Raw genomic sequence first — 17,524 nt, 5'->3', positions numbered from 1 at the left:
TTGTTGTGTGAACCTCAGTTTTCTCCTTAGGAAAATGGAAGTGAATGGAATAAAACAAAATTAAATAAATGGACTGAACAAAACAATCTCTTCAATTCCATCCATTTTATAATCTGTATTAAAAACACAAATAAAAAAGAAAAACCTATCACCAAAACATATGATTTTTCAATATCTCTGTATGTCCAAACTCTTCTCTTTTCCTCCCAGTCAGTGAAACTTAAAGATATTGCCTTCTTTTCTTTGTTTAAAGCTCTCTCCCAAATCCTATAGAGTATTATATAACTACCATTAATACTTCAAACACAATTCATTTTATGCAATAAAATAAAGGATACAGCTAAGAGGCTAATAATGAGATTTCAGATTCACATTAGATATGTAAACACAGTTTACAGGTAAGCCTTCAATAATTTTCCATCTGTTTTACTCAGGGCTATTAGATCTTCATTTCTTTATTTTTATTTTAAAACACATTGACATAGACCTATTTGCAAATGGACAGTCTAGATTGTATTTGCTTAGAATATTTTTAGACATAATAATAAGAGTGCCAGACTTGCAGTCAGAAAGATATAAATTCAATTCCTGCTCAGATGCTTTGCTCTATATGACCATAGTTATATGACTCTGTGCAAATGATTTAAACTCTCATATATTTAATTTCTTCATCTATAAAATATGGGTAAGTGGCACAGATAGAGTATTGGATCTACACTCAGGAAACCATGAGTTCAAATCTAGTCTCACACACTAGCTGTGACTCTAAGCGAGTCTGCCTCAGTTTCCTCACTATAAACTGGGGTTAATAATAAGTATCCACCCCCTTGGGACCTTGTGAGGAAAAAGTGAGGTGTATGTAGGAGAAAGAGAGGAATAGGAGGAGGAGGGGGAAGAGGAGAGGGAAGAGGAGGAAGAGGAGAAGAAGAATAGGGAGAAGGAGAAAGAGAAAGAAACACACAGAAAGACAGACAGAATTTTAAGTATGAGAAATAACTAATGCTAAGGCATATAGAGAAGTAGGTGTTGTAATGTGAACAACCTCAACTTGACCTTGGGGGTCATGGAAGAGAATAGAGGATAAGAAGCTTGGAATGAGTGGAAAATAAACAAAGAACTACATTTGATTCTGGAGGTAGCAGAATCAGTGGAACTAATTGAGCAGAGTAGGCATCATGCTCTGACACTCATTTTAGATAGTTGAATGGAGAACAGGTTTAAATGAGGAGAGATTTGAGCCAGGGAGAATGGCAAGTCCTTACAAAATTCTAGGTGAGAGGTGATGAGTGTTGGTAATAGAGAGCTTATAAGTGTAGAAATCAGAACATATGTTGAAGATGGGATAGAGAAAGAAATGATAAGATATGGGTATTGATTAGATATGTGAAGTGAGTGAGGAGTTGTGAGTAACATCAAGAATGACAATTGAGTAGCTGGAAAGGTCTTTTTCAAAAATGTATTTTCCTTCCATTTTTTTGCTTAAATATAGATAAATCAGTTGATACAGGTCAAAGAATAGTGGATCTAAGGATGGTGCCTTCAACAGGAATAAGAAAGTTGGGATGAGTGGATAATTTCAGGAAAGATAGTATGTTCTATTTTCAAAATACTGACTTTCAAATGCTACTAAGAAGCCGAGTTTGAAATGACTGATGACAATCAATTAAAATTAATTTAGAACATTTTCCAGGATCATATAGACTTTGAAAAGATATAACATACCAACAGTAGTAACAGCAACAAAAAAATATACCTACAACTCACCTACATTTGAAAAGAGGAAACTGAGTACTTGAGGTACTCTGATATATTGAAATAGCAGTTAAAGAGCTTTTTCCCCCTTGCACAAGAAATATATTACCTGTAAACTGTGTTTAATAAAGTATTGTATAATGCTCTCTCCCAAAATGTATTAAAGTATGTGCTAAAAGTCAGTCTCTCTCTCTCTCTCTCTCTCTCTCTCTCTCTCTCTCTCTCTCTCTCTCTTAAAATTCTCTGTAGGTTTTACAGTGAGCTTCTACTTCCTTTTTATGTAAATTGGTATCTTCAGAGTTTGTTAAAAACATTATTACTGCTGAGCTAAACAATAATATTCCTTAAATTACAAACTATTAAGAAACCTTCCCAAAAAGTTCAGTTTACAATATCTTAAACAAGAATTTGTCTTTAGGCCAGAAGTAAGATCTTGGACACAGAATATAATTACAGAAGAGAGATGAGATTAAAAAGATGAAGCCATTCCCAACTAAGAGAGAGCAGGCTATCTATCTTCCCTTGGAAAAGTATTTTTTTTCAAAAGCTTATTTTCCCTCCATTTTTGACTTAAATATAGACAAATCAGTTTATATAGTTCAAAGAGTGGTGGACCTAAAGACAGAAGACTTGGGTTTATACCCCAAATATGCCATTTGCTGCTATTTATGTGTCACTGGACTAGTTACTTAACCTTTCTGGAACTCAGTTCCTCATCTATAAAATGAGATATTGTGACTCTTTGGTCCCTTCTAGCTCTAAATCTTAAATAATGGAAAATGTGATGAAGGAATTTAAATCAATTGTGTACAAATGACAGATATTGATAATGATTCCTCTGCTAGTACAAAAGGTTCCAGTTGGTTGGAGGAAGGAACTATAAGGGCTGCATTTCACCATAATCTTGAGACTGATATGTTCTTGGCTTAAGTAAAGAATTCTTGAATACCATATCATGTGGACAGGTAAAATTTATGAGTAAGAAAGTGGAGGTAGTAGATAAATTATACAGCTGTTCAACAGGTAAGATCTCATCCAATCTCTAGTGCCTATACACATTTACATACATTAAGTAACAATATGTGCATATGCATACACATACATGTATATATAAAACTACATAAATATACATTTCAGTATATACTTCATGAATCTCTGTATATTTAAACACAAAAACACATGTATGTATATTTGCAAATACAATTAAATATTCTGTCATATACACATAGCACATATTATATACTTATACACATAGACCCAATATGTATTCACATAACATAATTTTGTCGTTCTTCAATTTTTTTAGTTGTGTCTGACTCTTCTTGACCCTACTTTAGGGTTTTCTTGGCAAAGATTCTGAAGTGGTGTGTTACTTCCTTCTCCAGGTCATTTGACAGATGAGGAAACTGAAGGAAAGTTAAATGATTTGCTCAGGGCCCCACTGCTAGTGTCTGAGGTCAGATTTGCACTTAGGAAGATGAGTCTTCCTGATTCAAGCTCTAGCACTCTAGAAATTTCACAATTGCAGATCTGCCTTGGAAGAGGGAGTTTTCCTCCCTAAGAATTTCCTAGCCAGAAGGAATCATAGTTTTTTTAAAAAAATAGAATGGTCTGGCTCAGGAGATAAATATTGTTTCCACATTACTTTAAGTGATTAAACATTAGCAAGGTTTGTTATAGAAATTCCCATACAGGTATTTCCTGCTTTAGATGACCTCTGAATTCCCTTCAACATTCTAGGTTTCTGTAACATTAAATTCAGAATTCTACCACTAGCTGCTATTTAAAAAGCACTTATTTTCAGGGAATAAAATAATTTATGCCTTTTAGCAAATTCCTTGGTAGCTCTTTGTTCTAGGATGGAGGAGAGTCATCAAGGAGTTTTGAAGGAAAAGGTGTTAATGCTTTCATCCACTGACTTCCCTCAAGAGTGCTATTCTAATTCCTTCTCTTAAAATTTGTTCTCCAGCTAATGAAAGTCAGAGGCTAGAGAAAAGCTAAAGAAAGATTATTCAATGGTTTTTATCTGAAGCAAAACATTAGCTTGGAAATGCATTTGACTTATTTTTAATGGACCCATTTTATCTTAAAGAAGCACATTAAAGATCAACATTTAATATTAGGCATCCATATTGCATTAGGTAATTCCTAACTCCTATCCTCTTAGCATCTGAAACATATTTTTACCTGTCAGCTCAAGGAGAAAAACAGTATGCATATTCCATATGGCAAAACTATGAAGTCATCTTAAAATCATAGAAATGAAAGATAACTTTTAATCTCTGGTCCAAACCCTTGTTTGGAAGCTGAGGTATATGAGTCCCAAAGATAAAATTTATTCATGTGACATCACAAAAACTATTAGTAGGGAAACTGGAAATGAAACTCAAGTCTCCCAACTTCAAATCATATTCTTTCCACCATAGCATACCACTCCCCAGCCAGCCAAAGAACACTAGGTCAGGGTAACCAGATAGTCATTTTCATGGATAATTGTTGTTGTTGTTCAGTCGTGTCCACCTCTTCATGACCCCGTGGACCATAGCATGCCAATACTGTCCCTGGAGTTTTCTTGGCAAAGATACCCGAGTGGTTTGCCATTTCCTTCTCCAGTGGATTAAGGCAAACAGAGGTTAAGTGATGTGCCAAGGGTCACACAGCTAGTACACAACTGAAACCAGATTTGAATTCATGTCTTCTTGCTGACAAAATCAGTACTCTAACCACTGAGGGAGCTAGATGCTTCTTTTTGTCAATAATAGATACCCGTTTTTCCTGTATCCTACCTACCTTCATAAATCTAGTGCTTTCCACAATATAAAAATGGAGAAACTGAGTAATTTAGTATCTTTACCCTTTTTTCTGTTTCTCTCTGTCTCTCTCTCACACAGATATAAATATATATATATATATATACATGTAATGTTGTATGTAATATCTCTTTACATTTCTATTGGTGGTCATCTAGCTTCTGTTTGATATTTCTTCTCTCCAGTAACATATGTAATAAATGAAATAAGATTTTAATATAAGGAGATGACAATAGTTATAGATGAAATCTAGTGATGAAGATCATGACTGAAATAAAGAAAGAAAATTTCCAACTTTTCCAAAAAAAATGATGATGGGGCAGTGAAGGAATACTATATGTCTAAAAATGTACCACTACAAAAAATTCCATTAATCTTAAAGGGAAGTAGGATTAAAATTTAGAATTTTTAAAAAGGAGGGGGATGTTAGACAATATCTTCGTTGCAGGCACACATGCAGATCACTTGGTCAAGTGGAAAAATAGATATTGGGTTCTTGATATTGATAACAAAATTGCACAGAATTGGGCCAGGATTGTGAGGAATAAAATCAGTCAAATGCACTTATGCTTAAAGTATTCTTATGAAAAAACAGAATATGTGATGAACCTACAACTTTGTTTCTATTGTTGACAATTCCATCTTTCAGAAAGTAGAATTAGCAACATGAGGAGATATTATTCTGAACTTATTTAACAAAATAATGTATCATAAGATCAGAAATATAGTTAGGAACCTAAGAAATTACTGGAGGGACAGCAGTAGACTTGCAGTCAGGAAGTTCTCAGTTCAAATCCTGCCTCAGACATTTTCTAGCTGTATGATCCTTGGCAAAAGTCATTTAACCAATCTCTTTTTTCTCATTTATAAAATTGGGCTTTCATTAACCATATTATTGTGAGGATTAAATGAGATATGAAAAGCACTTTGCAAACATTATAAATTATAAATGCAAGTCATTATTATTAGTGTCCAAGTTCTTCTTTATAGGTGAGATAACCGAGGTCCAGAGATGTTAAATAATATGCCTAAAATCGCACAGATAGTTAAAGATAGACAGGATTCCAATCCAGTACTTTATTCACTATAAGATGGTACCATTTAACTATCGAGTAAAGATGAAATAATGTAACTTTGAGAAAAAGTGGCCACATCATCTTAAAATTCATTTTGGAAAAGTAGAATGCCAGACCCCATAGTCTAATGTAAGCCTTATGAGAAAGTTCAGAAAAAATAAGTATTGGCATCTCAAGGCATGAGATTTTAAAGAAGAAACTGGCCTAAGATGAATGGGAAGCACTTGAGGGGAAAAAAATTTAGATAATGTAATTCTGAATAATTTCAATGACAAAGATCTTCAAAGCATTAAAAGAAATAATTGTTACTGCCCAGAGAGATGTCTGATGAGTTCAAATTTTAAAGGAAAAGGGGAAAAGGGTGTGCTAAAGTAAGAAAAAGGGTGTGCTATATAAATGAAAATATTAACCTTTTAAAAATAGGGTCAAGAAGGCTAAAGTCTAGAATGTGCTGACACTTGCCCTCAAAAGGGGAGGGGACTGAATTTTAACTATGGTCATAATCAGAAAAAGAAAGTAGCATGATCTTACTCTGTAGGAAAAATGTTGGACTCCATTATCTTTGGTGTCCATTCCAATTCTGAATCCATGATTCCATAAAGAGAAAATGAAAACAGATAACAGATAAATACAGAACAAATCAACTCTTAGTTTGCTTTTGTTCTATCAGAGAGAAAGGTAATCTTTCCTCAAAGGAAGGTACAGTATATACAAAAGAGTGGGAATTGAGAATTAAGGTATATGAATAACTGTTAGCTGTCATGAGTTATAGCTAGTTCACTTGGTTTCAAAAAATTCACTTCACAAGTAAAAGATTAGCCAGTCATGATGGGACCACAATTCTTCTCCAAAAGATCCAGGAGCTTTAATAAATGGCACATTCAAAATGAGTCAGCAAGTTGACATAGCATTTACTCACCAATCAGGTTAATAGTTCATTAAGCAATAGTTATTTAGAAATAGATTCAAGAATATTGTAAGGAAAAACTTCCAGATAATAGGCATATTATTTAACATCCAAAAGTGGAGTGGACTGACTCAGGATGTGATGGGAATTCTTCTCTGAAGGTCTTTAAGTGAAGGTTGTAAACTATCTTGTCAAGGATGATATGAAAAAGATTCTAGATCACATATGGACCAGGCAAATTTCTTCAACTTATGAGATTCTGTGAGACCAAGAAGACTCATGTTTGAAGATTAAAGTCTCCCTTGACTGGAGATAGAAACAAAGTCCAGACTGGAGGTGCTCCTTTCTTTTTTTCTTATTCCTACCATACCTAAAATTCAGAACTCTAGACCGTGGAGTTCTGGTGCCAGAAACATCTCGGAATACGAATTGTCAAGAAATGGATTGCTATTGCTGGGACCAGAGGCAGGGCTTTGAGTTACAGATACAAGATTCTAAAAGTTAAGTTCAGATTTTATATAGGGAGAAAACTTCCTAGAAATTAGAATTGTTCAAAAGTAGAAGACATTAGGCTTGGAAGTACTAAATTTCCTAACTCCTTAAAGATCTGATGACCAGTTGCTAATATATTAAAGTCGGGGTTTATTTTCCATATATAGATTAGACTAGGTGACTACTAAGGTCCTATCTAACTCAAATTTTAGGATTTTGGGATTCTTCCCAGATCACCAATAATTTCCCACCTGCCAAATACTGTAATTTTTTTCATTTTTAATTCTCCTTGAAATCTGAACAACTCATGACACTGTTGACTGATTGTCCTTCCTATCTGGAATGCACTCTTTTCTTAGCTTCCCCTCTTAGAATCCTTTGTTTCTTTCAAAATTCAGCTTAAACTATACTTTCTACCTATAGACTTCCCTGCCCCTCCCCCAACTCTCCCAAATTCCTGGTTTTTTTCTGTATATATTTTATACATATTGTATGTATATATGTGTGTGTGTGTGTGTGTGTGTGTGTGTGTGTGTGTGTGTGTGGAAATTTAAGTACTTTTTCTCTTTCATTTTTAACTCACTAGCATCAAATAAAAGTATGCAAGCTCCTTCAAAAGAGGAACCGGTTCATTTTGACAACCTTCTAACTGAAATTCCTGGTACTAAAAATGATATTTTAAAAACAGATATACCTCTCTTTGTTTTCCCAATACAGTGTCTGACAAATGGTAAATACTCAATAAATATTTTCTCTTAGATTAAAAGAAATTATTCTAATTGTCGTGAATTATCTATATTGGATCAAGAAAAACTAAGATTATAAGATATAGAGCTAGAAGGAGCCTTCAATCTTATCTAGCCCAGTGACCTTATTTTTTTGAAAAAGGACCAGACCCAGAGAGGTAGCATAACCTCTCCAAAGACAGATAGTTAATAAATGGTAGCAACATGATTTAAACCCAGTTCTTTGAACTCAAAAATATAAAAGCAATCAATAAGCACTAATTATACTCCAACTATGTTCTATCCACTGGGCGAGGCATTCTTCCTATCCCAGTAAGGGAAGAGAGTCATTAATAATCCATAAAAACTGGAAGTATATTCTTAATGTGTGCAGATCCTCCCTCCTCTTTTCCTATGCTTTAAAATTTAACAGCCCCTTGACATCTGGCCACATTTATATATGACTTCCAAAAGAAGCCTTTGTATATGCACCTGTTCTCCTACTAATGCTTTTTCCTCCTGTAAACTAAAACATGAATGACATCTGGAGGTTAAAAAAATTCACATAAATATTCTGTGAGGTTTGTAGAACAAATTACGAGTAACAACCAGGTGTAAAGTGCTTCTAAACCATCATTAAGGATATGTCTACAAAATAAGAAACAAACATTAGGAGAGAGACTAAACAGTTTTGGAAGGCAGTGTCATAAACGGGAATAGGTTCTACCTAATTTTTTTTTTAAAAAAACAAATTGAAGAGGATTCTTGGAAGATAGAGGGGTAGGTCAGAAAATTCCAAGCTCTTCAGATTTCCTCCATAAACAAGTCAAAAAAGTACCTCAAAATGATTGTAGAGTAGCAAAAATAAACAAGAGTTGGTATAGAAGTGGTCCTCCTTGGACAATGGGAAAAGATTCAAAGAAGTGACAAGAGTGAAGAGTAAACACCTCCAAGCTAGCTGCACTAAAACAGCAAGTGCTGAGCCTTGGGGGCAGCTGGGTTGGCAGGTAGCCTCAGTCTTAGCACAGGAATTCTCACCTCCCAGACAGTGTGGGGAATTGAACATCTGGGATGGAGGGCAAGATTGGAACATCTGCTGACAAGGAACACCAGGTCCAACTGTGCTGTAGAAACACCTCAAAGAGTAATATCAAATGGTTACCCGTCCAAAAAGAATTCATGGAAGAATTCAAAAAAAGACTTTAAAAATCAAATAAAAGATATACAGGAAAGTTTTAAAAAATCAGGAAAAAAGATTATGAAAAGAAAGTAAATCAAGTAGAAGAGGAGTTTACTAGAATCTTAAGGAAGAAAATACTTCTGAAAATTAGAATTGGCCAAGGGCAAGCCAGCAAAATTATGAGACCAAGAAATAATAAAAATAAAAAATAAAGAATGAAAGGAATAGAAGAAATATGAAGCATTTTAAAAGAAAAACAAATGATTTGGAGAACAGATCAAGAAGAGGACTCATAAGAGTCCTGACTACCTAGAAGCTATTATCAAAAAAGAAACTTGATTCTATAATACAAGATATAATAAAATTGTCCTATAGTGTTATAAGAGCAACATAGGAATAGGAAAAAAAAATCCACTGGTCATTACCTTAAAGAGATCCTAGGTGGAAAACCTACAGGAAAAGCACAGCTAAAATTCTGAGACCCCAAGCAGCAAGAAAAAACATTTCAAATATGGTGAAGTCACAATTTGAATTATACAAAGCCGAGAGGTGGCTATTCTAAAAGACTGCAGCTCTTTAAATACCAAAACACAAAAGAACTGAGATTGTGACTAAAAATATCATGCTCAACAAAGTTAAGCACAATCCTGAATGAAAAAAAGTACATTCAATGAATTGATATACTTTCAAGATTTTTATCCCCAAAATACCAGTATTTAAAAATATCTATTGATATAAAAAGGGGGGACAACATATTTATTTGGAAAGTTATAAAATTCTACTAAATTCAATAGAAATAAGAGGGCAAGGGATACGGTTGGGAAGAGGATAAGGGAGGGATTCTTGGAGAGGGTAAGTTAAGAAAAAGGAGGGCAAGATAGTAGGTAGAAGTAAAGCAGAGGAGTAAGGTAAGAAGGATAGTGAGGAAAATAGGAAAAGGAAAATAAATAACAGGTAATTATAGCCTAAATTCCCTAGAATATGAATGGTATGAATTCATCCATAAAATGGAAAAAATATTCCAGATTAAAAATTTGAATTAAACAATAATTACTTTTAGGAAATGATAGAAAAATGAGAGATACATGCAAATACAAAATAAAGGTCAGGAATAGAATTTGTTATGTAAAAAAGGAGAGGCAATAATTATGATCTCAGATAAAGTTAAAACTAAAATAGATTTAAACAAGAGAAAAACAAGGGAAACTACAATATGTACCAGACATATTAATCAATGTTTTATGCTATTAAAAATAATTAGACAATATAAGGTTGGAAAATCACTATGGTTTAGGAGATGATGAGTTGATGCATCTAAAAAATATGGAAAGACTTGAACTTATGAAGAAAGATGCTATCTACCTTCAGGACAAGTGAAAATAAGCAAGATATAATATATATATATATAGTAACTATTTAATATTTATATATTTACATATATACACACACATACACCTATGCCTGCATATATGTATCCATACTTAACTGTACATATACTCCTATAAGCCTACTTGTATGTATGTTTGCATACTTATATATGTCTCCACACTTAATTGTAGCCTTCTTATGGTGAGGGATAAAAGGGGAAAAAATAAAATAGAAAATGCACAGCAGATAACAAAAGAAAACTTATAAGTTAAAAAAAAGACAGCTTTGAATACAATGTGTAGTATTTATTTTGTAGCTTTTCTGGATATAGAAATTTATTGCTTTATATCAAATCCTCTTATGTTCTGGTGTATACATGGAAATATTTTTTTTCTTCTCTTATTTTATATTTCATCTTAAGACAAATTTAAAGAAAAAAGGAAAAGAAAAAATTCAAAAAATTTTTTTTCTCTGAATTGTTTATAACATTCTGGACCTTATTCTTGGTCAATTATATTTGAATCTGAAGCATGCTCTGCTTTGTTTTTCACAAATTTTCTCATTTTCTATTCAGTCATTTTTCTAAATTGCCATTTTCCTATCTATGTGACAATTTCCCATTGCATTTTTATTATTTGTTGTATTGTATACATTTACAAGGTCATATCAATAACCCTTCTAGTGCTTCTTACAGCAAACTTTTGGACCAATAACTATCAAAAATTGGAAGGAATTTGTACTTTTCATCACATCATGATGTGAAAACTGTTAAAAAAATTAATGTAAATAAACTATAAAGAGGGAAGAATTCAATGTTGATATAAATATTAGAATTTGAACATTTATTTCTTCTAAGCTCATTTTGTGTACTCCTATATCTTACATTTTCCCAGGGAATATGAACAGGAAATTCATTTTTAATTTATTTATTAAAAATTAATTAGTATCTTTCTAAAATCACAAAAGCATATAAAGCTTCAATAAATTTTTGAAGCAGAAATATTTTTAAAACTTTTATTTTAAATATTAATTAAATATAATAAAATCAATTTGAAATTAAAATTATTTATATCATATAATTACTATATCATGTGTTGTAAATATTAAATTTTGATCATATCATATATTATGACATATAATTCACTTTAAATTTTAATTACAAAAATATTTTAATAGTAGGATATGTTCAGAATCTGGGTAATTATACTTACATTTTTAAAAAATCATTGTAGAAATTTCATAACTATTAAATAGTTAATCAAATATTTCATATGTTAAGTGCATAATAAATATGCATTTCAACGTTTAACAGTTTTTAGAAGCTTAGAATAGCCATGAGTTGTAACCTGAATGTATACTTATGTAAGGTCTCCTGCTCTGAAGAGAAAATATTCTAATGAGTTCCAAATTGAAAATATGTATCATACCCAGTAAATACACTTTTGACTCGGTTAGTCTTCTTAAATGGACAATGTGCCCATCTCAAAATTCCCAAGTCACTTATTTTGATGTGCAGATCATGCAAAATTTTAACAGATCTGACAAGACAAGCCCAGAAAAGTAGTCTGCAATTGGATAGCAAAACCTTTTTAAAAATGAAAAAGATCTGAATCTTTGATAGCATTTGCTATAAAATAGTAATAGAAAACATACTAGATTTTTGGATTATTCTTCTGCCAATATTGTTGCCTTTAGTACATCAAGCCCATTTTATAGGGATAATAAAATAACGCAAATAAAATGTCTGGAGAGTGGTTTAGAACTAGACACTTTTCCTTAGCAAAGATTAATACACAAAACCAAAATATACAACTGTTTTCTTCAAGATAATATTTGGTAATTTTCCCTAGTGACTATGATCTTTGAGATACATTGAAAAAAAATCAGTCCTGACAGTATAACCCATCACAATTTTGCTTTGATGGTGACTTCTTTCAGAATCTTTTTTTTAAGTTGTCTTCTACCTAAAACAATCTGCTCACTCTCCACCCCAAAGAAAAACACTTTCCAAGCAATTTTAAGTGCTTAGAACATGTACAGCATAGTACCAGAAAAATGAGACTACAAAGAAAGAAACAGAAAATAGCCCCTGCCCTTGAGAAGCTTACACTGTAGGAAAAGGAAGAAAGGAAGACTTTCCAATCTTTTCCAGTCAGTAAGTGGAACCCATTCCCTCCATCTTTATGACTTCACAAAGGCTCAATCCCTTCATCATTCACTCCCTGAACAAAAGGAAAAAACCCCACAAACTACTAAATTCCTGCCTTTTGATTTGTAGACTGTAACAGGGCAGTCATTTATGTGAAACTAGTTTACTAAACTTACCAGGACACCGTGGTGTTTTGTGGGCTACTGCAGTGCCACTGATTGGTCGTCCATTGGGAGTAACACACCAACAATATCCTGTGTAACTGTGACATTGTACCTATGGAAAAAAATCACACAATGAATGGAGTTTCAGTATAGAGAGATGTTACATATTTATTAGAGCACATGTAATCTTGAAAACATCTTAACAGATGAAAGAAATTGCTTTATCTAGAAGGATACCCATAGAGTTTTTGATATTTTGAAAACTAATATAATAAAGGCAAAATAGCTCAGTGATTCTATTCATAAAATATTTGAATTGAAAGAGAACTTTCAGGTCGTCTAATCCAACCATTTTTTTTTAATAATGGGGATCTGTGGTCCAAAAAGTTAGGTGATTTGCCTGTGAGTGGATTTGAACCAAAACTCGTGTCCTTTCCTTTCTTTTTTATACAAACCTTGATATAATGATGAAAAATTGATATGTCCCAACATGGGAATCATCAATATGGAAATTAGCCTGTACTATACTCATCATCAACATAGGATTCAAATCCTAGTGTAATAAATCCTCTCCTATTACTCAATAATTAATGTTTACAAGCACAATTGTGTATGCAAATGAATTCTCCTATAGTTATCTGAGAAAACAAAACCAAATCATAAATGCATAACTTCCTCCCTATTCATCTGCATATTTCTCTTTCACTTCTTCATTGACTTCTTTCCCTATTTGCTCAGATATAAAACTCAAAAAAAAGTTTGTAACCTGACTGTATGTGCCATCATCATTGCATTCTGGAATGAAAACTTGTTGAAATTCCTTCCGTGCTTGTTCCTGGGTATACTTCCTTTCTGCTACACATCTTGATACATCTAAGGAAAAGAAAATGGGATCATCAGGTTACAAAATGTAGAAATTAGCCTACAAAGTGCACAGACATGTTAGACATAAGAAAAAATTTTTCCCCATAAAATTTTCCCATGAAGAATCTACTTTTCATCCTAAAAGAAAAAAAAAATAGATGAGGTAATTTACTCTGTATTTGAAACCTTTATGACACTGTTTACTCTTTATAGCAGCTTATAACATAAGAAACCATATGATCCATAGCAAAGTTAGAAAAAAAGAAATATAATAGCACCTATGCAATAAAATTGATAAGCACTTATTAATAAAAAGTGGAAGTTACAAGTTTTCATCAAACTATAACCTATTTGTAGACAAAAGGCCTACAACCCAAATGAGCTTTGCCAGTTAAATGGAATCTCAAAAAGGAAATAACTCTGGGTTCACTACAGAAGCTAAAGGAGAAAGATAAACAGTAAAAGGGACCAAGAGATATCCCAGAAAAATATTGTTTGTCCTTTGTTCTCAAACAAGACCATGACATCAGTAAGATAATGCCATGACTTGCAAATGAATTGGATTTAAGTGAGGCAAGGCTGTGCAAAGTTACTAGTCTCATCTTCTTCTCCAGGGCCATTTGGATCCAGTGGTACAGATAATAGATGTATACATAAGACCCATAAGAAGGAGCAATTATTCATGCCTTGGTTTCACCTGGTATAAAAAAATATTTTTTTTCTCTTCCAACTTCAAGGAATTCAGAAGAAAATAATGTGATTAGGTAGGAAGCATTCTAAGTATTCCCCCAAAATTCTTCCATAAGTTTGAAAAATCGTTTTTACCATCCTCCACTAAAATCCTATGCTATTGACTTCAAGGAAAGAATGGATGAGACCTTAGCTTTTTGAAGCAATCAACAAATCAATCAATAAACATTTATTAAATGCTTATTATATGTCAGACTCTATGCAAAGCTTTGGAACCCAATAACGAAAGAGCCATGGCAGTTGCTACCAACCTGAGTATGGAGCAGTGATGGATTATTTTCTATGAGATAAGTTTGAGGAAACTCCTCAATAAATTATTTTCAGAATTAATGCAATTAATTATTTTGACAATTAGCTGCTCAACTATAGAAACATTGGCACCTGAATTGGTGAAATGAGCACCCACTCTGCTATGATTAAATATATTATGTTGTTGTTCAGTTGTTTCAGTCATGTCCAACTCTTTGTGACCCCATTTGGGGTTTTCTTAGTAAAGATACTGAGGTGATTTGCCATTTTCTTCTCTAGATTATTTTACAGGTGAGAAACTGAGGTAAACAGGGTTAAGTGACTTTCCAAGGGTCACAAAGTTAATAAGTCACTGAAACCAGATTTGATCTTAGGAATATAGGTCTTCCTGATTTCAGATTCTTTACTCTATTTTCTATCTACCTAGATGCTTAAAGTATTAAAATATTTTAATATATTATAATCCTACATTAAACTTCATTTTTCTTTGCTTAAGAAAATTATTCATCTGTCCTCTGTAAAGGCATATAATAATATGAAAAAGTTTTATTAGTATATGGAGAAAACATAAAATTAATACCTAAGGATCTACACTAATGGATCAACAATCATTTTTAAATGCTTATAGTTTGTATACCATCCCCCAAATATAAAACAGTTTGGACCCTCAAGGACCTTACATTCTAATCAGTAATGGGTGAGACAATATGTAAATAAATAGGAATAGATGAGATACATATATGCACAGTACATACAAATATACAGATATACAGATGTGCTGTGTTAGTTGCTTGGAACAAGTGGGATAGATAATTCAAGGTAAACTTTTCTTGTCTTAATAATGTCAATCTTAGGGTAGCTAGGTGGCTTAATGGATAGAGTACCAGCCCTGGAGTCAGTAGTACCTGAGTACAAATCGGGACTCAGACACTTAATAATTGCCTAGCTGTTGGGACCTTGGGCAAGTCATTTAACCCTATTGCCTTAAAATTAAAAAAATTTTAAAATAATGTCATTCTTGAACTGCTTCCAAATATATTTAGATAAATTATATTGTTTACCAATGCTGCTTTCAGACTTCTGATAAAATTAAAGTTATAACATTATAGTCTAATACTCTGTGAGATTCAGGGCCAGGAAAACATTTTTCTAAGAATAAAATGTTACTGCTTTCTCTCAGGGACTTGGAGGCCTAGGATTAACACCTCAAGAATATATTTTACATGCTTTGGGTCATAAAACATAGTTTACTTGAATTTTATAATTTAAAAATAATTGGTTCCCCGATTTGCACAAGTATCACCAGCTGCTTTAGGAGAGCTTAGAGGTTTTCTCAAATGCAGGAGATATTCCTCAAAGGTGGTCTCTCTCTCCTCTGGGGCCTTTGTATCATGACTTTTTAACTATCAAGTACTGTTAAATCAACTGTGTAAGATAAGGAGTTCCATCATGCTTCTGCTAGGAAATTCTGGGCTGCTGCCCTGTAGCAGTGGTTGTGCTAAAGAGAGAGAGAGTTTCCAACCTTAACATTTCTTCAAGATTGCCGAGTTTCTGGCACTATTTTTTGATAGACCCACCTTGGTTAATGTGCTCTATTATGTACTACAGACCTGAGAATTTAAGAACATCTCCTTTATCCAAGTTTCAATGCCTTAAATTTTATTCTGAATACTGGCCTTGGCTCTCCTGCACTTAGCAACATGTGGTTTTAATGTAGCCTGTATTTTTAACTGAGGATAAATCACTGCTTTGGTGGACTTCTGTCCTCATTTTTTTTGGTAGAACCTGTGGTTTGACTGTCTAAAAGGAAAAGTGATATAAGTTCCAGCCTGTGAAGACTCCACCATGGTACAGATAGAGTTATAAATTATCTCTAATATTTGAATTATCATGGAAAATGCCAAAAAATGATGAATTTTCCAAAAGATTTGCCGGTTTTATTCCTGGCCTGGACCTCTATGTCTATTAAAAACTTCATATTTGCAGCTGATCTAATACTCCTCGAACCTGCAGCTATCAATTTTAATAGAATATTAAATTCCATCTTTATACCTAACATTTCTTAAATTATTTAGTCATAGGAAACAAGTTTTAGCAACAGGGAATACCTGGGATTAAAAGAATACTTATATGAGATATGAGAACTCATATCCAGCTCTTTCATTGTTGTGACATTTTTATTATGTAAGTGAAGATGACTGCTAACTTTCTTTTGTGAAATAATTTTAAACAGTCCTATAATTCCCTGTTATAATTCTGCATTCTAGAATTTAGGAGACAGAGACAGAGAAAATGAGAGAGAGAGAGAGAGAGAGAGAGAGAGAGAGAGAGAGAGAGAGAGAAAGAGAGAGAGAGAGAACAAGAATGAACTCAAAGAGTCTACACATGAATGCATGTGAATGCAAGCACACTATACACACACATACATACATACATACATACATGTACATATATACACAAGTATATATAGTCATACCTGTAAATATGTGTGCATGTTTAAAAATGGCTATTTCTCAAGGAAATCAGTAGTTGGAAAAAAAATTTTTAAAATAAAAGAAAACTTGTTAAGGTAAGATCACTTTTTGTTGCTAGCACCAACATGAATTTTATATTTCATCTATACTTATTATATTACTTGTTGATTTATGCAAATTCAATGCTCATCTTTCTAGGTCTTTTTGTACTTACCTCTCTTACATTCTTTTCTATTTTCTTTACATTTTCTGTATTATGCTAATAGAAATACAAATTTCCTCTTCATTTTTTAAAATATACAATTTGTAAGCTTGCACCTATATCATTTTCACACTTTGATATGTTTGGTAGAGAAAACGGCAAGATCTGGCCCATTCTCAAGTAGAGTTTTGCTCTTTGGTGCTCAGGCATCTGTTGCGGTTTTGTTCTGGACACTATAATTCTAGTTGTCCAGATGTTGAATCTTCAAAGGACAAGTGTTATGCCATTCCTTTTCATAGCTGTTTTTAAACTATAATGGCTTGGTCAATTTTTACCCCAAAGCAAATTTAGAGTAAATCTAA

The 17,524-nt window shown here is 32.9% G+C and overlaps 1 protein-coding gene across 5 annotated transcripts in view; it reads right to left on the bottom strand.

The window, feature by feature from the left end:
• SMOC2 (SPARC related modular calcium binding 2) overlaps positions 1 to 17,524 on the bottom strand; it is a 251,190-nt gene that overhangs the window by 144,230 nt on the left and 89,436 nt on the right. For all 5 annotated transcript variants that reach the window (XM_074188072.1, XM_074188071.1, XM_074188070.1 and 2 more), the window contains exons 3-4: positions 13,390 to 13,496; positions 12,636 to 12,735 (exon numbers count right to left, since the gene is read on the bottom strand). In XM_074188072.1, the coding sequence (XP_074044173.1) occupies positions 12,636 to 12,735; positions 13,390 to 13,496 (207 nt within the window). The remainder of the gene's footprint in view (positions 1 to 12,635; positions 12,736 to 13,389; positions 13,497 to 17,524) is intronic.

The sequence above is a fragment of the Macrotis lagotis genome, chromosome 5, assembly GCF_037893015.1.
Source record: "Macrotis lagotis isolate mMagLag1 chromosome 5, bilby.v1.9.chrom.fasta, whole genome shotgun sequence".
Classification (NCBI taxonomy): Eukaryota; Metazoa; Chordata; class Mammalia; order Peramelemorphia; family Peramelidae; genus Macrotis; species Macrotis lagotis.
The sequence above is the reverse complement of the archived record's forward strand: the minus strand, read 5'-3'. Positions and strand labels throughout refer to the sequence as shown.